Genomic DNA, 25,775 nt, shown 5'->3' on the forward strand with positions numbered 1-25,775 from the left:
ATAGAATCCACTAGCAGTGGGGAACGTTGAGGACATTTATAAAGAAATAACACAAGGATGTGATTGGTTACCGATCATATCCCCTTACATTCTTGTATGGCTGCTCACAATCACGCTTCACAGGTGACCAAAGCTGCAATTACGGAGCCCAGGACTAGGCCGGGAAAATGACTCATCTGAATGATGCTGCCTCACTAGGGGCATATATGCCTTAGCATGCTTGCGGCAGGGTCAGAAATGACTTCTCTAAATAAGTTTAGCACAGGCATACCATCATGCACAGAGTGCTTGCTTTTTGAACACTTTTAGCTGGGACTTAAACATCAGTATGCCGTACATCATGCCCTTCAGTACCGAACAATGCTAATTAGTTCATGGCCTTTTAAAATAAATTAATCTGAAAGGGACGGACCACGCCCGGCATGCGAAGAAGAAAGATGCTGCACAACTTGTGAACCTGGGCACCCGATACCTGCAGTTTAAGAGGCACGCTGCAACGTTCTCCCCTCTTCCACCGAGGTATGTTGCTAGGCCCAAGATCTGCTCTCTGTGCTCCTTCACGCAAGAGATCTTTTTTCCACGCTGCTCACTTTTGAAAAGCAAAAGCTGCAAATGGTGCCTCAGTGATGTGTGAAGTGTATGCGCTTCGCAACGGAGTTTGCGCACTCGTGGTTATTACACTAAATGCACGCTCCCTACAGGGAACACTGGCCATTAGGCATTTTTGACTATAAGCCCTCGCTAAGTTACAACATTCCAGTAAAACTTACTTTGGGGTAAGCCGGACATAAGATTGTTACAGTGAAAATGGATCCATCTTGTTTGTATTAAATGGTGTAGTAGAAACGTTTGTTTTGATTGAAGTTCCTGGCATAAACTGTGCAGTGCTAGGGTTCAGTTTAGTATGTATTATTTGGTGCCGTTGCATATGTGACTTTCGCGTAAAGCTCTTCTCACACACTATGCAGTGATAAGGCCTCTTCCTGTGTGTGCACTTTCATGCCATCATGGCCTTTCTTTCTGAGAAAAGCGCTTGGAAGACACTTTGCAGTGATAAGGTTTCTCTCCTGTGTGTTTGTTACGAGACTTGACTTTTGAGTTAAGCTCTCGTGTGTACGCTTTGATGCCGTACAAGCCCTACGTTCTGGGAAAAGCGCTTTGAACACACAGTGCAATGATAAGGTCTCTCTCCGGTGTGTATTAGTTGGTGCTTTCGTAGATTTGCCTTTTGATTGAAGCTCTTCTCGCACACAGTGCAGCGAAAAGGCTTCTCTCCTGTGTGTGTTCTTTGATGCAGTACAAGGGTCGACTTACGAGAAAAGCGCTTCTCACACACAGTGCAATGATAAGGTCTCTCTCCAGTGTGTATTAGTTGGTGCGTTCGTAGATTTGCCTTTTGATTGAAGCTCTTCTCACACACAGTGCAGCGAAAAGGCTTTTCTCCTGTGTGTGTTCTTTGATGATGTACAAGGTCTCTCTTATTAGCAAAGTGCTTGGAACACATAGTGCATCGATGAGATCCCTCTCCTGTGTGTACACTTTGATGCTGGACGAGGTCTCCCTTTTGAGAAAAGCGCTTTGAACACACAGTGCAGTGATAAGGTCGCTCTCCGGTGTGTATTAGTTGGTGCGTTCGTAGATTTCCCTTATGATTGAAGCTCTTCTCACACACAGTGCAATGATAAGGTCTCTCTCCAGTGTGTATTAGTTGGTGCGTTCGTAGATTTGCCTTTCGATTGAAGCTCTTCTCACACAAGGTGCAGCAAAAAGGCTTATCTCCGGTGTGTGTTCTTTGATGATGTACAAGGTCTCTCTTATTAGCAAAGTGCTTGGAACACACAGTGCATCGATGAGATCTCTCTCTTGTGTGTACACTTTGATGCCGTACGAGGTCTCCCTTTTGAGAAAAGCGCTTTGAACACACAGTGCAGTGATAAGGTCGCTCACCGGTGTGTATTAGTTGGTGCTTTAGTAGATTTGCCTTTTGACTGAAGCTCTTCTCACACAAGGTGCAGCGATAAGGCTTTTCTCCTGTGTGTATGCGTTGATGCTGAAGAAGAATTTTCTTTTGAGTGAAGCTCTTTGCACATACAGAGCAGTGATGAGGCCTCTCTCCTGTGTGTACGCTTTGATGAGGCCTCTCTCCTGTTTGTACACTTTGATGAGGCCTCGCTACTGGGTGTACGCTTTGATGAGGCCTCTCTCCTGTGTGCACGCTTTGATGAGGCCACTCTCCTGTGTGTACGCTTTGATGAGGCCTCTCTCCTGTGTGTACGCTTTGATGAGGCCTCTCTCCTGTGTGTACGCTTTGATGAGGCCTCTCTCCTGTGTGTACGCTTTGATGAGGCCTCTCTCCTGTGTGTACGCTTTGATGAGGCCTCTCTCCTGTGTGTACACTTTGATAAGGTCTCTCTCCTGTGTGTACACTTTGATGAGGCCTCTCTCCTGTGTGTACACTTTGATAAGGTCTCTCTCCTGTGTGTACACTTTGATGAGGCCTCTCTCCTGTGTGTACACTTTGATAAGGCCTCTCTCCAGTGTGTGTTCTTTGATTCTGTAAAAAAGTTGCCTTTTGAGTGAAACACTTTTTACACTTTTCGCAGGGATATGGCCTGAGGCTGGTGTGTCCTTTTTTGTGCCTCACAAGAAGTGTCTCATTGATAAATCCTCTCTTACACACATTACAAGCAAAGCGTCTCTCCCTCATGTGCATTCTGCGCCGTTTCTTTAAGTAGATATTTTGAGTAAAATTCATCTTGCCTCCGGAACCTTTATGGCTTTCTTTCTCATTCATACTTTCTAGATGTGATTGTTGTGCTGCAAAATAGAAAAACATTGAAAATTACATGAAGAAAATATTTCTTGAAAAAGCTGCATTGTTATAATATGGAGAAGTGAAGTTACAATTCAGGGAAAAACATGTATGTTCTAATAACAAGAGACACATATGGTGGCTAGTTCTCCTACACAAAGTGCCGTGACTTAGTTCTGCAGCTGGAGCATGCTGGGAAATCAAGTGATTCACAAGAACCACTGTTCGACATGGGGTTTCTGGTTGGCCAGGGTAGGCACCTAAGCCAGGCAGAATCCACCACTCTAGTCAGGGTAAGCCAGACACACACCGGAGATAACCTGCGCTCACCCTCTGGTAGCTTGGCTCAGAGCAGTCAGGCTAGTTTAAAGAGGCAATGTGCAAAGCATTTGTGCAACGCACTAGCGCAGCAACAAAGTGAGAAAACCACAAAAGGGAATCCACGCAGGATTATGTAAAAATAAATTCTATATTGTACATCAAACAAGACCAAAATGACTTAAATCACACCGTTAGTGCAAATAATGCAGGTTTGACAGAGAAAAACACAAAAATTACTATGAAAACATAGGTCAAAGTGCACTTGCGCAGCTATTCCACTTCATGCGGTAACTGAACGTGGTTGAAGTGATTGCATTTAGAAACCAAACGTACGGCGCAGGAGCACCTACTAAACGCTAAACAGTAATTGAGCTTGAGTCTTCCAGCAGTTCTCCTCTATGGACGGCCTGCACCATTCTTGAGGTCATCTCCAGAGCAGAGACAATGCTGAACAAGAAATGCCCCTCGCGCTCTTGCGATTTAGAGCCCGCCGGGGCCGCTTGAATCGCGTCTCTTTGCCCAAGGGAAACCAAGCCACCCGTGAAGGGGAGCAGGGCGGCTTTACCACTCTTCTGGACCCAACCCGCCTCACAGTACCTTTGTGGGTGCAGGGTCACTGTCCTCAGGGCATCTGTAACTTGCTAACAATGTTGTCATGTCTCAGGAGTGGGACCCAACGTGGAGAGCTTCGTGCAGTATACGTGTTAAAACCAGAGGGTGAGTCTGGCTGAAATGAGCCTCAGAATGCTCACCCGCCGCATGTTACGGAACAACGTGTCGTTGAAACGCCCGCCTTGAAGGCTTTGTGCAGCTCCTGTAGCCTTAGACGCTCCACTGTACCACCTCAGAGCAGTACAAGTCTTCAAGTGGCTGTTGCTCGAGTCTCACGACCAGAGGGGCCACACTAGTTTGTTCTTGGTGGCATCTGACGGTGGCGATATCTTGCCAGACTCCGGGGGTGAGGTTCACAATACAATTCAGCTGCAGTGAGCACGCTGGCTCAAGGACGTGTTTGTTTCTCTGGTAATGCCTCCAGGCGAAACAACGCTGTTCACGCTAGAGAAAAACGCTCACCACATGCTGGTTTGTAAAACATGGAGCACTTCCCTAGAATGTATAAAGGCATTCCGCTGGTCAGAGCGCTGCACTGTAGTTCCATGGTGCACTGTCCTGTAATGCACAAAGTTTTACCTTGGTGCAGAAGGGAGCACTGGCAACATGCAAGCCCTTGTAAAATGGGCTCACCCAGCAGAAGTCTTGGAGAAAAGAGGCAACAAGGTCTTTGATGGCCCTGAGATCTCAACAGAATAGGGGGCAAGCAAACAAGCCCTTGGAGAGCACTTCGGGCACAAAAGGAGGTGGCAGGCAGCAGACCGCACACAGTTAGGTTGCAGATTGGCAGACCCTCTTTCAGCCCAGCAGCAGCAGGTCAACACAACAAGGCAGTTAGTCGAAATGGTGGTTGCTTCTGGCAGCACAGCAGTCCTCATGGCAATGAGCAGTTTGTAGAGCCAACAATGTCTGGCTACAAGTCCCAAGCAGCGTCTAAAAACAAGGATCAGAGCTCCAGTACATATACTCAAAAATGTATTTGATGAACGGGTGACTTCAAATGAACCCTCAGAAGTGTGCAACAGTCCCTTGCAGCCCAGTCCTGGTTCCAGACGATCAGTATGGGGTAAATCAGCCCTTTGAGTGAGGGCAGGACACAACCTATTCAGATGAAAGTGTGACTCCCCTCTCTCCCAACCGAAGAAGACTATCAGCGTGCAGATGAATGCAGATGTATCCCCTGTCACACCCTTCCCCTCCCTTTGGGAAAGCTTGGTTGTCATGACTCTTCCAAACATGATAGTTGCAGGGGTTTCCTCTGAGGTTGAGTGAGGGGGTCAAACCGTAACCTCAAAGAATAGTGTTCAAAACACCTTCGAGGTCGAGCTTCCCCAATGCAGAATGCTGAACAGCTTTCTTTAGAGTACTCATTAGGCGTTCTACCAGACCATTGGCCTGGGGTCAAAGGGGAGTGCTTTTTTATGCTTTATATTGAGGTGATCTAGAAAGTTTTTTAATTCTTGACTATTAAAAGGTGAGCCGTTGTCAGATTTTAAGATGCAGGTACAAGTCATGTCGCAAAGATGCCATCTAGGTTTTGAATAACCCGGCTCATGTGTAGTGGATGAAAGGTCTTCTACCAATGGAAAATGGGAGTATTGATCAACAATACCTTAAAGATAATGTCCGTTGTCCAGAGGGCCATCAAAAAATCAATAGAAATTCTCTCCCAAGCTTGATGTGGCAATTCTGACATAATCAAAGGTTGCTGACTAACTTGAGATGAAAGACAGTTGCATATGTGACAAGTCTTCAATTCTTTTTTGACCCTTTTGACAAGATACGGAAACCAGACTATCACGGAGAGCTCTCTTAAAGGCAACTATTCCTCGATCTCCTTATTGGACGAATTCGGCTACTTGTTGTCAGAGACTTTGGTCAATAACAATCCGTGTACCTTGCGAATGAGGCCTTCCTGCGTTACTGAAAGTTCATCTCTTACATTCCTGAACTTCATATACTCGCTGTCATTAGTGAGATGTCTAGAATACGGGTTCCACAACTTTTAATCTTGACATGCCACTACCTTGGCTCGTGGCAGTGACAATTTGCTCTAAAGACATGGCAGTTGGTGTGCTCGATTTCACAATAAATTGGATGTAATCCTCCACTGTCTTAGATGGGGTACCAGGGCATAATCATCCAGTTTCTGATCTTTCCCTGGACGATGAAGAATCGTGTAGTTGTAATTCTTGGGAACTCGAACCCCAGCGCTCAATTCTAGGAGGCATTTTTGCTGTGGGATTGCCGAATACCATCAACAATGCTTGGGGATCAGCCACTAATGTGAAGGGCTTTCCGTACACAAACACATGGAAATTATTCACAAGCCCAAACCAGTGCCAAACTTTCTTTCTCAGGGTGCGAGTAAGCACGTTCAGTTTGTGACTGGCTCTTATTGGCATGTACCACAATATGTCTCCAGGCATTTGGCGGTCCCTTGTGCTGTGCAAGGATTGCGCCTAACCCGACAGGGCTAGCATCAACTACAACCTCTGTATGGAGTTTGGGATCAAAGTCGGGCATTTCAATGGCGCTCTCAATGGTTTGCTTGATTTTTTGGATGCTCTGTTGGCCTTACGCAAGCTCCTGCAAACCCATCTCTTCAAGGCATCGATCTAACATTGCTGTTCCTCTGCCGCTCTGTCCATAAGCGCTAGGAGGCCTCAGGGGAGCTACACGCTATATGAACTTAAATTCATTCATTCATTCTTCTCACACTCATGTGACCAATGAAATGACACATACTTTTTGGTTAGTTGTGGTGCAATGACCATACCAAAGTCTTGTATGTATCTAGAACAGTAATTGACCGTTCCAAGAAAAAATCGTAAGATGGAAATACCTTTTGGGGGATTTGCACTAGACAATGCTTGTACTCTAGATGGATCAGGTTTCATACCTCCATCACAAAAGACATGGATGAAGAATTTCAAGCTTTTCTTGTGGAATTCACATTTGTCAGCATTCAGAGTTAAGGCTGCATCATTCAGGAAACGACATACTTGCATGAGAGTTTTGAAATGCTCTTTCTGTGCAGCCCCACAATACCAATATATCACTATAGTTAAATGCATTTACTACAGGCTATATGATAAGTCAAATGACGTCTTGGAAAAGTTCTGCAGCAGAGGATCTACCAAAACTCAATCGCTTTTAGCAAAACAAAGCCAATATGCGTAGAAAAGGTTGCAACGTATCTGGATTTTTCTTCAAGTTCTAATTGGTAAGATCCTTTATTTAGGTTGAGTCGAGAACTCTGCGCCATTCAATTGAGTTATTATATCAGTAATGTGCGGACTGTGAGGTTTTTCTTGCTCAGTTGCCTTGTTGGATTGATGCATGTCAACACTTATGCGTACAGGTCCTTCACTGTGTCTTTTAGGCACTGTTACAATGGGAGAAAGCCATGGTGTCGGACCAATGGAGCGTTCAATGATGCCACATATAAGTAAAAAATGAAGTTCCTTTTCAACAGCTTCATGCAAGTGAAACGCAACTCGTCTGTCTTTGATGAACATTCTCATTTATGTGTAACCTTAATTTCATTGTTTGACTTTTCCCGACCAATGAAATAATGAAGGAAATTGACTTACAATTTCATGATGAGCAATCATAGTGTAGTTCACGGACATCAGTCCCATATCAGCAGCACTATGGAAACTCAGCAAACACTTGAAGCTTTTCCTTGAAGTACATGAATAGGCGCATTCGCCACAGTTTTTCTTATGTTTCATCATGGCTAAAACAAAATTATTTGACTATTGAAGGGCGTTGAGGCAGTCCATGAGTATACTTTAGTCTTTGAATTCGTAAATTGTGGTACCGGAAATAATTCATGATACATCTCCAGCGGCAAAATATTTATCGACACACAGCTGTCTTCATGTTGAATTGTCTTCACTTTGGATTTTTTATCACATTCGACTAGCCCCATATGTGCATGGCTTTTTGAAGTAAACATCAATATTGCACAATTGTCATTTTCCCTTTCATTGTAAACATACACGGAGGAATTCTTTCTCGACGATTTAGACTATTATCAACTTCATTTTGCGTCGAATTGACTCAATTGGTGTGACCTCTTAGCCTTGTGGGAGTACGTTGAATGTCACTGATGTAGCGCTTGGTCGGCCATTTTGTCTTCAAACTGCAACAAACTTACTTTTATCTTCGCATTGCAAGTCGTCACGAAATGATTTGCTTTACCACAGTCTATGCATATCTGTCCAATGGCCGGACATTTACCTTTGTGTGGAAATGACAGACCATATCTTTACACGTTTTCTTTTTCTGTGGAAACAGATCCGTGTGTCCCTCGGCCTTGTACCTTGGCTTACTTTTCGTGCTCATGACCGACGCACTACGGACTCCATGTCAGTCACTTGGCGATAAGCACGCTTGTCAGCGCAAGCAGCCTTGAGGACTTGATACAAGCTCAGTTTCCATCAGCATTTGTCATTGAAATGCATACGACAGACATCCATTGATTACTCCGAGGAGCGTAGCCTCCTCATCATAAATTAATTGAATTTACAGTGATTTACCAAACATTCAGTCTTTTCAACAAACTCATTACCTGGTCTCTGGCATTCTTGGGTGAATATGTATCCTTTAAAATTCACATTTGTCACGGTCTTAAACTTGACATTAAATGCCCTTTTGATTTGATCATATGTCTTTTCACCTTCTTGTAAATTCTTTTTCATGACTTCTTTCACTCCTTCATCGGCCATGTTTCTCAAGATACTTTATACTCTTTTGCATCTATTGCATCTATAAACTCTTCAAAAGTCTCTATCCATGCAGCCCATCTATCGCCAATATTCAGTTTATTTGCAGTATCAAACGCGGTTTTAAGAATGCAGCAGCCGTGTATACATTGGAGGACAGTAGTGGTCTGTTAGACCTGGCACCATTGGCGTGGGTCTCCCTTCCATTTTTGCTGTTGCCTCATGTGTTTTGCTGGTGTATATATGCTTTGGGCACTGTGCCACTGCTATTCAGTGCCACAGTGCGAGTGCTCCCTATCGTAAATTGATGTATTGATCAGTAGTTCCATGTTTGGCTATGGTTTACTTGTCAGACCCTAGTCTAGTGCACTGCGTGTGCCAGGGCGTGTAATCCATATGCTGCTGGTGGACTTGCAGCACAGGTTGTGCCACCCACAGAAGCAGCCTTGTAAAGTGTGTCTAAGGTCTGCCATTGCTGAGCCTGCGTGCAGTCTGGTACTGTCATGCTGACTGGGCAAGTGCACCCAATTGCCAGGCCCTAAACCTTCCCTTTTCTTCATATTAGTCACCGCTATGGTAGGCCCAAGGGTAGGGTGCATTGTAAGTATAAGGTAGGACAAGCCCTAATGTGTGTGGCATGTCCTAATAGTGAATTACAGCCATTTTCGTTTTTCTCTATTGCAAGGCTACCTGTTCTCCATAGGCCAGAATGGGCTGTTAGAATTGTTACATTTTATAATCCTAACAGGCTCAGAGAACATGGTAGAAATTCGAGTTTAGTATGCATGGACTCAGAATAATAAAATACATATTTTTGTAAAGTTTATTTTAATATTCTGTTGTTTGAAAATACCACTTTAGAAAGTAGGTATTTACTTGTCTAACCATTCAAACCTGCCTCTGCTAGGTTGTGTATTCCTTTGTCTGGTTTTGTGAGTGACAGGGCTGGGGAATTCCAGGAGACAGGCTGAGTCACCCAGTGGTGAATAGAGAGATCTGCACCTTGATGGGAGGGAGGAGTGCACTTGAACTCTGAATAGGCTGTGCCTGCCTTCCAGAATGCTGGCTCCACCCCCTGAGGAGCGGCTGATGTCTCTGCCCTGCACACTGAAAAAAGAGAAGGAGTCCTGTCAACAGAGAGCTCCAGGACGGTACTTGCCTTCCACAATGCTGGCTCCACCTCCTGTGGGGCGTCTGATGTTTCTGTCCTGCACTGTGAAAGGAAAGGAGAAGTCTGGTAAACAGATTGCTCAGGAACTGGGCTGGACAAGGCAAAGGCCCCCTGGTCTCAGAGAACAAAGGATTTGGGGTATAAATATTGGGACCCTGCTCCCAAGAGATTAGATCACTCTGAACAACAAGAAGAAACCTTTACTGAGGAGTGGAGCCTGAAGAAACTGAGGAGAGACTAATCCCAAGCTGAAGTGCTGCTTGGGGGATTGGCCTGCAGTGGTTGCCTTACTGCCAAAGGAAGGAGAAATGAACTTTGTAACTTTGCTTTCAACTTGTGAAGGATCTCCAAGGGCTTGGAAAAGAGCTTGCCTCCTGCTGAAGTCTCAGGGACAGCAGACTTCCACCCCCAGCTCCCCAGAGTTCTTGTGGAAGGGCCTGCTGCTGTTTTGGGCCTTCTGAGGAACTGCGTGTCGCAAGGAGCTGGAAGCGCGACTCAACGAGAAGAAGCGTGTCGCAGTCGCTGTGCCTGCTGTCGCAACTCCGAAGAAGGAGGGTGTCGCCGCTGGAACTGTCGCACTGCACCGCATTGGAGAGATGCGTGCAGCAACGAAGAAGAAGCGTGTCGCCGTCGCTGCTGCTGCTGTCGCACTTTTGAACAAGGGTGTCGTCGCAGGAGTTGTCGCACTGCACCGCACCGAGAGAAGAGCCTCGCATCGAGGAAGAAGCATGTCACAGTCGCTGGGCCTGCCGTTGCACTTCTGAAAAAGGGTGTCGTTGCTGGAACTGTCGCATTGCACTGCATCGGAGAAAGCGCCTCACATCGTTTTGTCCACCATAAGCGTGGAAGGGTATACTCAGATGCGAGTCCCTTGCTCACTGCACCATCAGGATTCAAGCAAGCCGGGCCGAAGACGGCTGAAATGCTAGAAACCGGTCCCCGGAAGCTTGTTTCCTTCCCAGTATAAGAATTGGCTTGGTAGTTTGGTCTGCCCTGTTCCCATGATGCACTGGGCCAGGGACAGACTAATTTGCATGTAGCCAGGTTCTGAGCTGGGATGGTGCAGTGAGCTAAAAAACAGTGATGGATCAAGCCCTGATCTTTGGACTGGGTAGGAGTGTTCTGCTTAATTCAGATACTCTGTCCATCACCATCCCCTTTTCTGAATCGCATCCCCGAGAAGCGCGCCGCCGTCGGAGCTGCTGCCGCCGCATTTCTGAACAAGGATTTCGCCGCTGTAGTTGCCGCATCGAGAAGAGTGTCGCAGTTGGAGCTGTTGCCGTCGCACTTCTGAACAAGTGTGTCACCGCTGCAGTCCACGCATCGAACCGAGAACTTCTCGCATCCCCGAGAAACGTGCCACATCTGGAAAATCCTCACATCTTTATTTCTTTGTATCTGAACTTTGCCGCATTCCCATCACTGCGACATTGCTTGTCGTGGACGTGCAATGCAACTTAAGGTACATTGACGCAGAGTATCGCATCCAAGAACTAAACTGAACTAATCTTAAAATCTTCCATCCTAAAGTAATCATAGTGTGTATTTTTGTCGTTTATGGTTTTGTGGTAAAGTCTACTTATTTTTTTATATAAAACCTGTGTGGTGTCCATTTGTAGTGTAGTCACTGGGTTACTGTATGTGGTCACAACTGCTTAACTTACAACGCCTCTGAGATAAGCCTTGACTGCTCGCGCCACGCAACCTAGAGGGTGAGCAGGGGTTATTTTAGGTGTGCAACCCCCTTATCCTGACTAGAGGAGAGAGTCCCTGCTTGTCACAAGTACCTACCTGTGCCAACGAGAGACCTTCAAATCTAACATTGGTAGTCAGCGGTGAGAATACTGAATTTGAAGTTGTGACTCATGTGCAGTGACTGGTGAACACTACTTAGTGAGTGCAGACCATAACGATACTGCATACTTTTTGGTAGGTTCCTTTTTGAATTTTTGTCCTATTTTTGAAAAATGCCAGATTCAGTTATCATAGGAGATACAGAATCCATAGCCTCTATTGACTGTGAATGGGAAGAAGAGAAACTGGAAAGCTACAAAGTAAGGCAGCTGAAGTACTTTTGCAAAAAGTTCAATGTTTCCACTTCTGGATTTAGAGTGAAGGAAGAGTTCTACAAGGCGCCGAGGGCCTGGGTAGAAGCAAGTCATTGTGTGGTAAATAAAATTACCGGGACTATTTTTCTATACATTAATAACAATAAGAATAGCTCATTAAAATGAGAGGCAGAGTCCGTGGTATCTGAGTCATACGGGCTTTAATTAAGATGACTCGAGTCACTGAGAATCGGGTTCCATCACCACTAAAGTTCAGGAACGGATATCCAACGTTTTATTAACATCACACATTATATATAGTAAAATCGTACAATTGCAATGAATACAGTAGGCGTAACAAGTGTAGAGAGAGAGATAAGAACACATGGGCGTAAAAGAAGGCGTGTAAGGAGGCGTACACGGAGGTGTGTACTTGATGAGTCATAGAGGTGTCATAGGTGGGTGGATGCATAGAGAAAGTCTGCAGGGTTGCAGGGTCAGCAGAAACCTTCACCCTACATGTGCGCGCAACTGAACATGACGTGAGATTGACGTGTAGCTGGGGAGAGCTGGGGGGCTTGACTTTAGCACTAGTAGAGGAGTCTGGAGTCTGGGATGTCAGAACGACCTGCACCTTTGGCATATCTGATATCTTGTGTTTAGAGGATGTATTATCTGAAGTAAAAGGTCTCTCGGGCAGAGGCCGTTCATCACTGAATGCTAGAGGGTGCATACATTTCTTCGTGCAATGCGCGGGGCCCTGGGCATACTATGGCAACGGGTTCAGTAAATCACTTGCAAGGAGACAGGAAGGCTGGGCCCTATGCTCTGCAGGCGGAAATATGTTTACCTATTTCACTAGACTGGAATGTGTTTTTGCGGAGGCTGAGCAGATAACTGTAGGCAAAAATACCGTCTTGGCAGGCAGGCCAGGCCAAGCAGGGCACCGCTCGGCTGGGCAGGAAGTAAGGTAGAGGTCAGTGATGCATACCTACACTGCAGCTTTCAGAGACAGAAGAGGCTCGGAGCCTGAATTCAGGGCCTGGCTCGGCTGAGCCACAAAAACGTGTGCTTTGCGATATTTAAAAGTGCACCATGTAAATGTATTGAAAACGTAGGCCTCAGTGTGGAATTAACATTACACACATGGGAGGCCTAATAACTGACATGCTAATATTAGACGGGAATGCAGGGGCATTATTATGACAGGCACGGGAAGGGAATTACATGATAACAGGGACATACATGGGGCATAGGTACATGGATAGGGTGCGAGGGGGGGGGGGCACACTGACTACCTAAACATTTCTGTTTCCTCATTCCCTCCTTGGCCCCTACTGCGCCCTTTAGGATATATCTATTTTCATGAGTCCATCTATTTGTTCATATAACATCATTTGCTCGTCTTTTTTCATTCGAGCACGGGAACGTGAACGTGGACGGGGAATACAAGCAGTGGCACACAAGCCGCAAATCGCTGGGCCACATTGCAGACAGAGACAGCAACTGAATAGTATGAGTAGTATCATTCCTAGGAACGACAATACTTTCCATCCCCAGGCTGAGATCACGCTCCAGAGCCAATCGGACCAAGTCCAGGTGCCAGGATTCTGGTGTATCTGGTGAGCTATTTTATGGAGCCTTGTTATTGCTGCATATACTGATGGTGCGTTATTAGGAATAAACACACAACTGGAGCCGATCACTCTACAAGCTCCGCCCCTATCGGCCAAGATGACGTCAAGAACAAGGCGATTCTGAAGAACAACAAGTCTCATAGCAGACTGTTCTTCCGTTAAGTTTCCTAAGGCAGAAGTAGTCTCATTCACTACTGCTTCCAAAGTTCTGGTTAATCTACGTATTAATTTACTATTTTGAATGGGGCCTATGAAGAAAAAGAATCCTTTATTGAAATCTGTATACTGCTCCAATGTTGTCTCAGTCTGATTGACAATTGGGGACTCGATCTCCCTCTTGTGTCTGACATTTACGAGACGGGAATCTCGATGATAATCAGATGGGGCTAGAAAAACTGGAGGCAGCAGGAACGCAATATAACATGTTCCACCCCAATCTAAGGGCAGACGTACATAAGCTGTCTTACCACAAATAAAATAGGAATGGCGGGAAGCTTTGAAAGTAGACTTTCCTTTATCACTGAATTCGACCACAGTATTACAATCACTGTGCCCTAAATATACTGAACCATTCTTTCTAACGCATAATTCACCCTTCACGGGTAAAACTGTTATAAACGGCAAATCTGAATTAGTCTCAGACTGGACGTTCAGAATCATGAGGTTAAGGGAAAAATTTCCTAATTCGTACACTTCATTTTCTAAATCGGTTCCTGTCCTTTGGGGAAGACCGTCCTTGTCTGGGAAACATGCTTTATTCATAACCGTATTCAGGTCTCCCCATATCCAATCGCCCTGGGAAACTGTGGACTTACTGTCTAATGAGGACATTAAAGCAAACCATGCACCGCACGAACCATTGTGCGAAAACGGATAAGGAAAGAGGGGCAGAGCTCCCTTCATTTTCTGGTAAGGGGGGAGTCGGCCACATACCCAGCAATTCGTGACATTGCTGGTCTGGTGAGAATGGTGTAACATACGGATAAAAGTGTTGTTGCGCAGTGCTAGTCGATAGGATAGTTCATGAGGTGGCAGGTCACTGAATGTGTGCTCTACAGTGTCGTTGAAAGAAGAATGTACATGTGAACCAAGAGGAGGAAAGAAAACATGTAGCGTCAAGCTTATACATATAATCGAAACACTTAAGAAAAACATAGTAATCAAAGTAACTATGCATCTGCTGCGTATATTTTTGCAATATTTGTCTCTCTTTTGTCTCTGTCTATCTCTCTCACTATTTGGGTCTACAGTCTTATACATGTTAGGAACCTGTCTAACCGCTTCACCCGAGGGGGACTTAAACAATTAAACGCTGTCTGACTTACTGGACCGAAGCTTAGACCGATACTCCTGTTGCGGAGTTTTTTCTAGCAAAGGGAGTTTAGTGTCAGTATCAGGAATGTTCTCAGAAACTTTCGCAAAACAGTCTTTGGAATCCTTTCCCGAGCCAAGTTCATGAAACCTCTTCACGTGGTGGGCATGGATCCAGCCCTTTCGTCCTTCCACTTTAATAGCTGTCCTCGTCGTCAGTAGCACAAGTTTCGGTGACTTCCAACGCGGCTCCAAGGGGCTTGACCGGTCGAAATTTCTCACAAGGACGATATCTCCAGGGACAATGGCGTGATCCTTAACCTGGGTGTTATCTGGAAAGGCAGCAGCAACCTGTGAACGACAAGAGAGTAGTGCAGACATCAAGGAAGCCAGGTAATCTGTCAGCATATTACTGTCAACGTCTGTGATTTTTCTAGGCATAGGTGTACCCCACATATTTGGCGGTCTACCGAAAACAACCTCATAAGGAGATAGCCCGGTTCTGGAATGGGCTACCATACGCATGTAAAAGAGGGCAGCCGGCAATGCTACCATCCAATCCACGCCTTTTTCTGCACAGACCTTCGCTAGTCGTGTTTTCAGAGTCTGATTGTGACTCTCTACGAGGCCAGCTGCCTCTGGATGTCGTACGCAATGGAACTTCCACTGGTACCCTAACAGGAGAGATACCTGTTTCATTAATTCAGAGGAGAATGGCTGTCCATTATCTGAGTACACGACACGGGGCAAACCGTATCGCGGGAAGAATTCACGGACCAACTGTTTGGCAGTGGTCACAGCAGTGTAATCTGGGACTGGGTACGCTTCTGTCCATCTGGATAGGGCACATACAACTACGAGGACATACTTGAATCCTCGACATCTGTCCATCTGGATATAATCCATCTGGAGGACTTCAAAAGGGTGGTCAGGAGGATGAAATTCACCTTGTTCCACGGGAATGCCTTTGCCTGGGTTGAACTGACAACAGATCATACAGGTACGTACTTTCTGTTTTGCTGCTGCACGTAAATGTTTGTTGGACCAGATGTTCTGTATACTGTCTAACATGGCTTTTTCTCCTAAGTGTGCTGGACTATGTGCTGTATTAATGATAGCTTGAACCATAGAATCGGGGAGAAACCATGTGGCTTTTCCCTTTGTCATCCATCCCTGATCTGTCTGGACCCCTCCTTGTTCAGTCCATTTCTTGATTTCGTCTGGAGTGGCATGTGTCTGTATGTCGAGTACATCTTGTGTGGGATCCCTGACTGTCATGCAATTCGTCAGTGATGGTACTTCAGTCTTTGTCGTGTCAGCTGGAATGTCTGTATGAGTCTGTGCTGTAAGTTTGGCTGTTCGATCTGCCAGGTCGTTACCCTGGGAAATAGTGTCAGTGATTTTCGTATGTGCTTTGCACTTCATGATGGCTATGGCTGTAGGCAAGTGTATTGCATCTAACAGAGCTTGAATGAGGGGACCATGCTGTATCTTGGCTCCACGAGAGGTCAAAAAGCCTCTCTCTTGCCAGAGGACACCGAAATCGTGAACGACTCCGAATGCGTACTGTGAATCTGTGTATATGTTTACTTTCAGGTTCTTAGCTCGTATGCAGGCTTGGGTCAGAGCAATGAGCTCTGCTGCTTGGGCAGACAAGGTGTCAATACGATGTGTTTCTATGACTTCAGTTTCGGAGGTCACTGCATATGCGGCCACTAACTCTCCTGTGTTTGTTCTCATACATGAACCATCCACATAAAGTGTCAGGTCTGGGTCGGGCAATGCGATGTCTGTCAAGTCTTGTCTTGGCTTCGTCACTGTGTTAATAACTTCCACACAGTCATGTGGTGTAGGGTCTGCTGTGATTGAGGGTAAAAGTGTAGCAGGGTTTAATATGTTACAACGTCTGATCTCTATGTGTGGCTGGAACAGTGTCAGTTCATATCCTGTCAGTCTTGCTATGGTCAGGTGTTGTGTCTGTGTCCTGTTTAAGAGAACTTCCACGGAGTGTGGAACCTGTACTGTCAGGGGATGTCCTAACACTATGGAATCGCTTTGTCTGATTGCTAGAGCTGTTGCTGCAACTGATTTTAGGCACGCAGGCAGAGCCTGGGCCACTGGATCCAATGTACTAGAAAAGTAAGCACAAGGCTTGTGTTTTCCTGCTTGATCTTGTGTAAGAACAGATAATGCTGTGCCATCGCGTTCGGTGACAAAAAGTGTAAAAGGTTTACTGTAACATAGTGTCGCTAAAACAGGTGCTCGACATAGAGCTTTCTTCAGTTCATCAAAAGCAAGTGTATATTCCTGAGTCCAAGGGAGGACAGTCGAAGTCGCTGCCTCCTGTGTTATCAATTGTATGAGTGGTTTGGCTAGATATGCATACTGAGGAATCCATTGTCTGCAGTAAGAAGTGAGGCCAATGAAGGCCCGTACTTCCTTTTGTGTCTTGGGCTGTGGAAGATGTGCAATTAACTGAATGCGGTCAGGTGTCAACTGTCTACCCCTCTTGGACAGCAAGTGTCCAAGGTATACCACTTGCTGGGCACAGAATTGCAGCTTCGAGGGGACACTTTATGCCCCTTTTCGGCCAGGAAATATAATACTGTCAGTGATGCACGTTCGCAGTCTCGTTCTGTCCGCGCTGTGATCAATAGATCATCAACGTATTGGAGTAGGGCAGTGTCAGTAGGCATGTGAATACTGTCTAGTTGTCGTTTCAGTGCTTGGCTGTAAATACTAGGGCTTTCTGTGAACCCTTGAGGAGCCCTTGCAAATTTGAAGCTTCGGCCATTTAAACAGAATCCGAAAAGATACTGGCTTTCCGGATGGATCGGGACACTAAAGAAGGCGTTCTTGAGATCAATTACAGTAAAGAACGCAGCTTCGGAATCAATGGCAGTCAATAGGGAAGAAATGTCTGGGACCACTGGGTACTGGGGTATTATGCATTTGTTTAATTCTCGAAGGTCAATCACCAGTCTGTAGACCGGTGGCGCATTTGGGTCAGTTCGTTTAAGAATCGGGACGATAGGAGAATTACATACATTGGAGTCAGTTTCTACAACCACTCCTTGTGCAATGAGTTCGTCAACAATTTTGAGTGTGACACGGTATGGTGTAATGTGCATGTAACCAACATCAGTCGGACCTTTCGCCCATAAATGCTGTGGTACATTCTGTAGTCTTGGATCAAAATCTCTCAACACATAATGTCCTTTAAAATCACGTAAAAACAATCGCACTCCTTCCGGAGAACAACAAATCACTGCTCCTAGTTCTTTCAACGTTTTTATACCAAGCAAGTTCTCTGGACATGATTTCGTAAGTAACAAGTCTGTAGTGCGGGACAATGGACCAACTTCTAGGGAAACTGGCTTTGACACTTCATTAACAATAGGCTTTCCGGAAAATCCCAGGGAAATATTTCGTGAGCCTGAGAGGGGTGCCCCTGGAACCTCGTCATGACTGATGGTAGTTCTGCTCGCCCCTGTGTCAATCAAAAATTTTCTGTCTTTCCCTAATACATGACTATGCACATAGGGACCCTCTTGATCTACAGGAACCTCGATAAGGGGCAAGCCAACCTCCCTCTCTAGGCCGTTTCATGAATACTGTTGATAATCTGGGTAATCAGACTGTGCATACTGGTACATTTGTTGTGTGACATGTTGTGTGGCAGCTATGGGCTGGGGTACTGCTGCTGTCTGCTGTGCGTTCTGTGGAGGTTGCGTGTTCTGCGGGATGTGTTCCTGTCTAGGAGGACGCGGTCTTTCTTTCGTCTTGCCTGTAGCTATATTGTGTTTCAGGACAGCACATTCATTTATATAATGACCTGGCTGTTTACAGTAGTTGCAGGTCCCTTTTACAGGTGGCGCGCCCTTTCTCTGACCATCAGCAGCCGGAACTGATTGGGCAACTAATACTTTAATTTTAGTGTCTTTCATATGTATACTCACCCATGCGGAGCATGTCTTTTAATTCACGGTGGAACCCTGCTGGATCTTTGTCATGACAGGGCAGCAATTTTTTCATTTCCAATAATTCCATTTTCGTCAAGGGTGTGTAAACAAATACTCGTTGAAGCGTACCCGCATTATCTCTAATGGGATGAACCTCTCGTAAGGGATTCTGTCTATGTAAAAGGTCTTCCTTTCTTGGGGTGGAACAAGAACAAAATATGGAGTCAGAAAAGTCATGTATTTGTGTCGTTGTTCAAGAATGACATTAATTAATTCGGTACCTAGACCTCTCCACCTTGCTAGGAGTAAATCGTCCAATAATTTATATAGGGGACCTGGATCAGAATGCTGATTCTCGTACAATGTGATGAGATGTTGAATCATGTACATACCAGCTAATCGCTGTTCTTCCGGAGGAAGACTCAAAAATGTTTGTGCTACTATGTCATCTTTATATACGTTAGTATTGCCGGCCCATTGTACTGCTGACCGGGCTAGTTCCTGTTCATGCATGGTACTAAGTTCACTACTCCCTACTCGTCTTTTCAATGCTTGGTCAGTGGCTTGGAATAGGTGTTCAAGGGAATACTGTTCTGGTATGGGAGAAAGAGAACGTTTCTTGTATTCTAGTCGTATGGGTCTATCGAAGGGTCTCGCCCTACCTACGTAATTTATTTTACTCGGGTCCTCAATTGCTAAATCATCGTCCTCTGAGACTTGGTCATCTTCTTTCTCCGCCTGTTCTCTCTCGTGTATCTCAACAATTTCTTTACGGATTTTTCTGTACATGGCTTCTACAGAATTCTGTTTATCATGTTTACCAGCAGCTATGTTGTCACTCCAGTTTGTCAGGACTTTAATTACTTCTTTATTTTTACTTGGCTGATCTTGTTCCCTTATCAAACAATTAATCAAAAACCGCAAGAGCATACGTTGAAGCTCCACTTTTCGGTGTGCCATGGCCTCGTGAATACTTTCTGGTCCCTCCCCCGTTCGAATGAAGTGGTATATTTTGTCTAAATGTTCCTTCGTGTCTGGTAGTATAAGCAAGTAATTTGTAACGCGTCTTAATCGCACTGAGTATATAATCATTGCACCCTCCCCTGGTACTGGATCATAAATACAATCTGTAAGGTGCTGTCTAAGAGATGCGGGTGTAGCTGCTTTTGGCGTGTGCTGTAATGCTAGATCTCGTAGTGATGATCGTTTTAACTGCGGTGGGGTGGAGGGGCCCCCTCCTGCTGCTCCCAAACTGGAATCGCCTAGGCTTGAATCGGCCTTTACTGGCAGCGTTGTCGCTGGTAATGTTGTTACTGGTAACGTAGTTGCTGGTAATGCAGGTTGATCTTGGGTTACAGGTGTATGAAAAGGATTGGTAGGACCGGTGGCAGGAGGAACAGTGGGGGGATTCGTATTATTAACAGGGTTGGGAGGAGGATTAGTAGGTGGTACACGTACATTTACATACTCTGGAGCAGCGTCATCTAAATAGGAAGAAAGGAAAATGTCCGCTGCGGTCTGTTTATGACTACGGAGTGTAGTCGGGATCGGGATCATGGGTGGCGGCAAGTTACTGGGTACTTCCGGGGTCACCCTAGGTATGCCCTCGGCAAGAAGGGGATACATGCCTTTTATAAGGGCATTTCTTTGTCAGTCTAATTGTTCTGCTCTAACTCGTTCACCTTCTTCTTGTAATTCTTTTTCTTGGGCTTTTTCTGATGCTTCTCTACTTCTCTCTGCTTTTCTAATTTCTTTCTCTGTTCTTCTATGCGCCTCTTTACACCACAATTCTATGGCATCTTTCTGGGATTGTCTGGCTTTCTTTTTCCACAGTGCTTCTTCTACTCTCATGATGCAATCAGCATTCCATGTCCCTGAGAGAGGCCATCTATATTTCTCTTCCAGATCCTAAGTATAGTCTACCCATAAATCTAAGTACAGTATGGCATCTAAGCCATGTTTATGGTACATAAAATGTCCAGGAGTATCTCTAGGCGGGACGGGAACTGCCTCTTCGAGTATCCCTTTCCTGGTTCCTATCTGACGTAATTTCGAAAACAGCGGCATGTTTGAACTGACTTGAATGAAAACACATTAAGCACAATAATAAACTGCAAACAACCATTCATACCACGACATTAAAACATTGGGACAGATACTACCTGGTACATAAAAAAACACAATCCTGAAAATCTATCTCGAAAAACAACACTAGAATACTGGATGCACTGCTAGAAAAGTACAGTCATACCAGTCCCATAAAGAGACATGTCATGCCGTATCCACCTAAATGGACACGTCCATACCGGATCTGTGTACCCAGACCCGTCTTGACCGGGCTCGAATAAATGAACCCGTCTATATGCGTTCCCAACAACGGTACTCACCGGGAAGCAAAGCTGAGGCCTCGGAAACTCGATACTGGACTGGACTGCTACGGCTTCTTACTGCTACGCATGCGCCTCGGAAACAGGTGGGCCTCCGGATACCTCGGACCTTGCTCTCTCGGCTTGGGCTCTGGTCGGGACAGTCCGCATTCCTCACCGCCTCGTATGGATGCCTGGTCGCAGTCTCCGTCTCCTCCGTGGGCCTGGGGGAGTCAGCAGGAAAACCCGCGAATGTGCACAGAAAGGGGGTCGGTCACGGCTGTAGAAGGGGTCAAGGGCCTGCGTTACATCGCCGGCGCGTGGGGAAGGGGACTCGTCCCTATTCGGGCGCCAGATTATGTGGTAAATAAAATTACCGGGACTATTTTTCTATACATTAATAACAATAAGAATAGCTCATTAAAATGAGAGGCAGAGTCCGTGGTATCTGAGTCATACGGGCTTTAATTAAGATGACTCGAGTCACTGAGAATCGGGTTCCATCACCACTAACGTTCAGGAAGGGATATCCAACGTTTTAATAACATCACACATTATATACAGTAAAATCGTACAATTGCAATGAATACAGTAGGCGTAACAAGTGCAGAGAGAGAGATAAGAACACATGGGCGTACAAGAAGGCGTGTAAGGAGGCGTACACGGAGGTGTGTACTTGATGAGTCAGAGGTGTCATAGGTGGGTGGATGCATAGAGAAAGTCTGCAGGGTCAGCAGAAACCTTCACCCTACATGTGCGCGCAACTGAACATGACGTGAGATTGACGTGTAGCTGGGGAGAGCTGGGGGGCTTGACTTTAGCACTAGTAGAGGAGTCTGGAGTCTGGGATGTCAGAACGACCTGCACCTTTGGCATATCTGATATCTTGTGTTTAGAGGATGTATTATCTGAAGTAAAAGGTCTCTCGGGCAGAGGCCGTTCATCACTGAATGCTAGAGGGTGCATACATTTCTTCGTGCAATGCGCGGGGCCCTGGGCATACTATGGCAACGGGTTCAGTAAATCACTTGCAAGGAGACAGGAAGGCTGGGCCCTATGCTCTGCAGGCGGAAATATGTTTACCTATTTCACTAGACTGGAATGTGTTTTTGCGGAGGCTGAGCAGATAGCTGTAGGCAAAAATACCGTCTTGGCAGGCAGGCCAGGCCAAGCAGGGCACCGGTCGGCTGGGCAGGAAGTAAGGTAGAGGTCAGGGATGCATACCTAAACTGCAGCTTTCAGAGACAGAAGAGGCTCGGAGCCTGAATTCAGGGCCTGGCTCGGCTGAGCCACAAAAACGTGTGCTTCGCGATATTTAAAAGTGCACCATGTAAATGTATTGAAAACGTAGGCCTCAGTGTGGAATTAACATTACACACATGGGAGGCCTAATAACTGACATGCTAATATTGGACGGGAATGCAGGGGCATTATTATGACAGGCACGGGAAGGGAATTACATGATAACAGGGACATACATGGGGCATAGGTACATGGATAGGGTGCGAGGGGGGGGGGCACACTGACTACCTAAAAATTTCTGTTTCCTCAATTGAGGAAGGGGATGATGATGCGGAAGTACAACAGGAAGGGCCGGTGGGCCTAGGAGGAGGGAAGCCACCTTCCCCTGCCGGTAGCAATACTTCTAACAAAAGTCTGTCTCCAGAGGAGCTGGAGACAGAGAGAGAAATAAGAGGCATGAGATAGAGCTGACCAAACTGAAGTTAAGTGGGCAGTTAGAATTTGAAATGTAAACCAGGAAGTTAGCCCTGGAAGAAAAGAAAATACAGTTTGAACATGAGAATGTTTTGAGGGAGTTGGAGTTAAAAGCTAAAAATGTAGATATTACTCCCTATGGTGGCAGCATACCGTCAGTACATACAGAAAGTAGAGTGTAAAAGAGTTTTATAAAAATGATGAAATTGATCAGTGGTTCAGAGCCACGGACGGACCACAGCTGCGTCCACTTCAGCTTCAGAAGATCCACGATCCACCACCACCAGCAACAGGTTGCTCGAAGAAACTGGAACAAGATCACAGCAGACCAGCTCGCCGCTTCCCTGAGCCAGCACCCTCCCGCCAGCTCAGCGAACCCCAGCCAGGCCGCCGACAACCTCACGAAGTGGATCAGCAACTGCGCAGACGACCTCGCCCCACTGAAGACCCCGCCTAGCAGACCCGGCAGCAAGAAGGCCCCATGGTTCACCGACGAACTCAAGAGCTCCAAGAAGAACTGCCGAGCCCTCAAGAGCCTGGAGAAGGGAGCCAACACCGGACAACATGACCTCCCTCAAGCTCGCCACCCGGAAGCACCATCAACTGATCTACGCCACCAAGAAAACAGCATTCAAGGACCGACTGGACAACAACGCACACAACTGCAAGGAACTCTTCAACATCGTGAAAGAGCTCTCCAACCCCAACGCCGGAAAGAACGACATCACCCCGTCGCAAGACCTCTGCAACTCCCTCGCCTCTTACTTCCACAACAAGATCGCCGACATACACAACAGCTTCAGCCCACAAACAACGCTCCCCACGACCGCACCAACGCCCCCCACCACCACCCTCAGCGCCTGGACCCAGATCAACACAGAAGACACCATCCGCACGATGAACTCTATCCACTCCGGATCTCCGACCGACCCCTGCCCCCACCACGTCTTCAACAAGGCCGACGGTGTCATCGCACCCCACCTGCGGGACATCATCAACACCTCCTTCGACACCGCCACCTTCCCTGAGAGCTGGAAGCACGCCGAACTCAGCGCTCTGCTAAAGAAACCAACAGCGGACCCTACCGAACTCAAGAGTTTCCAGCCAAGGTCATCGAGAAGACCGTCAACAAGCAGCTGGCCGCCTTCCTCGAGACGAATGGATCCCTCGACCCCTCACAGTCTGGCTTCCGAGCCAACCACAGCACCGAGACCGCCCTCATCTCTGCCACCGATGACATCCGAGCCCTGCTGGACAACGGAGAAACAGCGGCCCTCATCCTCCTAGACCTCTCCGCGGCGTTCGACACTGTCTGCCACCGCACCCTAGTGCAGCGCCTCAGCAACATCGGAATCCAGGAGAAGGACCTGGAGTGGATCATCTCCTTCCTCGCTGGAAGGACACAGAGAGTCCGCCTTCCACCGTTCAGATCTGCAGCCACAAAAGTCATCTGCGGCGTTCCTCAGGGCTCCTCGCTCAGCCCCACCCTCTTCAACGTCTACATGAGCCCCCTTGCGGCCATCGCACGCCAACACAACCTCAACATCGTCTCCTACGCCGACGACACCCAGCTGATCCTCTCCCTGACCAACGACCCCGCCGCCGCCAGAACCAACCTCCACGAAGGGATGAAAGACGTAGCCGAGTGGATGACGACCAGCCGCCTGAAACTGAACTCAGACAAGACGGAAGTCCTCATCCTGGGCTCCTCGCCCTCCGCCTGGGACGACTCCTGGTGGCCCCCCGCCCTGGGCACCGCACCCAAACCGACCGACCACGCACGCAACCTGGGCTTCATCCTGGACTCCTCCCTCTCCATGACCAGACAAGTCAACACCGTCTCCTCGTCCTGTTTCAACATCCTGCGCATGCTACGGAAGATCTTCCGGTGGATCCCCACCGAGACCAGGAAGAGGGTCACCCAGGCCCTCGTCACCAGCCGACTGGACTACGGCAACGCCCTCTACGCCGGAACCACCGCCAAGCTCCAGAAGAGACTCCAGCGAATCTAGAACGCCTCAGCCAGACTCATCCTCGACGTCCCCAGACGCAGCCACATCTCCGGACATCTGAGAGACCTGCACTGGCTCCCCGTCAACAAGAGAATCACCTTCCGTCTCCTCACCCACGCACACAAAGCCCTACACGACCAAGGCCCGAGCTACCTCAACAACCGCCTCAACTTCTACGCTCCCAAACGCCACCTCCGATCGACCAATCGCGCCCTCGACGCCGTCCCCCGCATCCGAAGAGCGACAACAGGAGGTAGGTCCTTCTCCTACCTGGCCGCCAAGACCTGGAACACCCTCCCTACCGACCTTCGCCTGACCCAAGACCACCTCTCCTTCAGGAAGAAGCTCAAGACCTGGCTGTTCGAGCAGTAGCGGCACCCCCCTCCCCCCAAGCGCCTTGGGACCCTCTGGGTGAGTAGTGCGCTTTACAAATGCCTTGATTGATTGATTGATTGAGGCTATGAGGTTGCCATGTCTTCCCACCGGATCCCTGAGAGAGATTGGGGAGCAGGGTTGAGGGGCAGGTTCCTTAGTGAGGGGCGGGACACATTGTTAGACTTGCCTTCTGGAGTCCACAATTCATACAGCCACATGAAAGATGCATTGATGTCTAGATATGGTTTGACACCTGAGCTCTATAGACCGAGGTTTAGGAAATGCAAAAAGTTAGAAAACAGTACTTGGATTGAATATGTCACTTTCTTTTGCAGAGCATTAGATGGTTGGGTAAAGGGCAGCAAGGTTAATGATTTTCAAGGTCTCTTTGATTTGATTGCTTGGGACCACTTGTCTGATAATTGTTTTACAGAACTGCGCCAGCATCTGATAGATAGCAAGCTGACTAACCCTAGGAAGCTTGCTGAGGAGGCGGACCGCTGGGTCAGTACCAGGGTCCACAAGGGTCACATGGGAGACTCAGCCAAAGGTGGGCAGGGTCCCCAGCAGAAGAGTGGGGGGGATAAGGGTAAACAGAAGGAGCTCCGCAAAGGGCCCCAAAGTAGTCCCCAAGGGAACCCTGTGAGAGGTTCCCAGCCTCCCCCTGAGAGAAAGCAAGCGGCCCGACAGGTAGTCCTG

At 47.1% G+C, this 25,775-nt stretch overlaps 1 protein-coding gene across 1 annotated transcript in view; it reads right to left on the bottom strand.

The window, feature by feature from the left end:
- LOC147736733 (uncharacterized) overlaps positions 1 to 25,775 on the bottom strand; it is a 156,126-nt gene that overhangs the window by 34,449 nt on the left and 95,902 nt on the right. The window contains exon 3 of the mRNA XM_086953448.1: positions 1,142 to 2,817. Coding sequence (XP_086809574.1) covers positions 1,142 to 2,817 — 1,676 coding nt within the window. The remainder of the gene's footprint in view (positions 1 to 1,141; positions 2,818 to 25,775) is intronic.

The sequence above is a fragment of the Lissotriton vulgaris genome, chromosome 1_2 (assembly GCF_964263255.1).
Source record: "Lissotriton vulgaris chromosome 1_2, aLisVul1.2, whole genome shotgun sequence".
Classification (NCBI taxonomy): Eukaryota; Metazoa; Chordata; class Amphibia; order Caudata; family Salamandridae; genus Lissotriton; species Lissotriton vulgaris.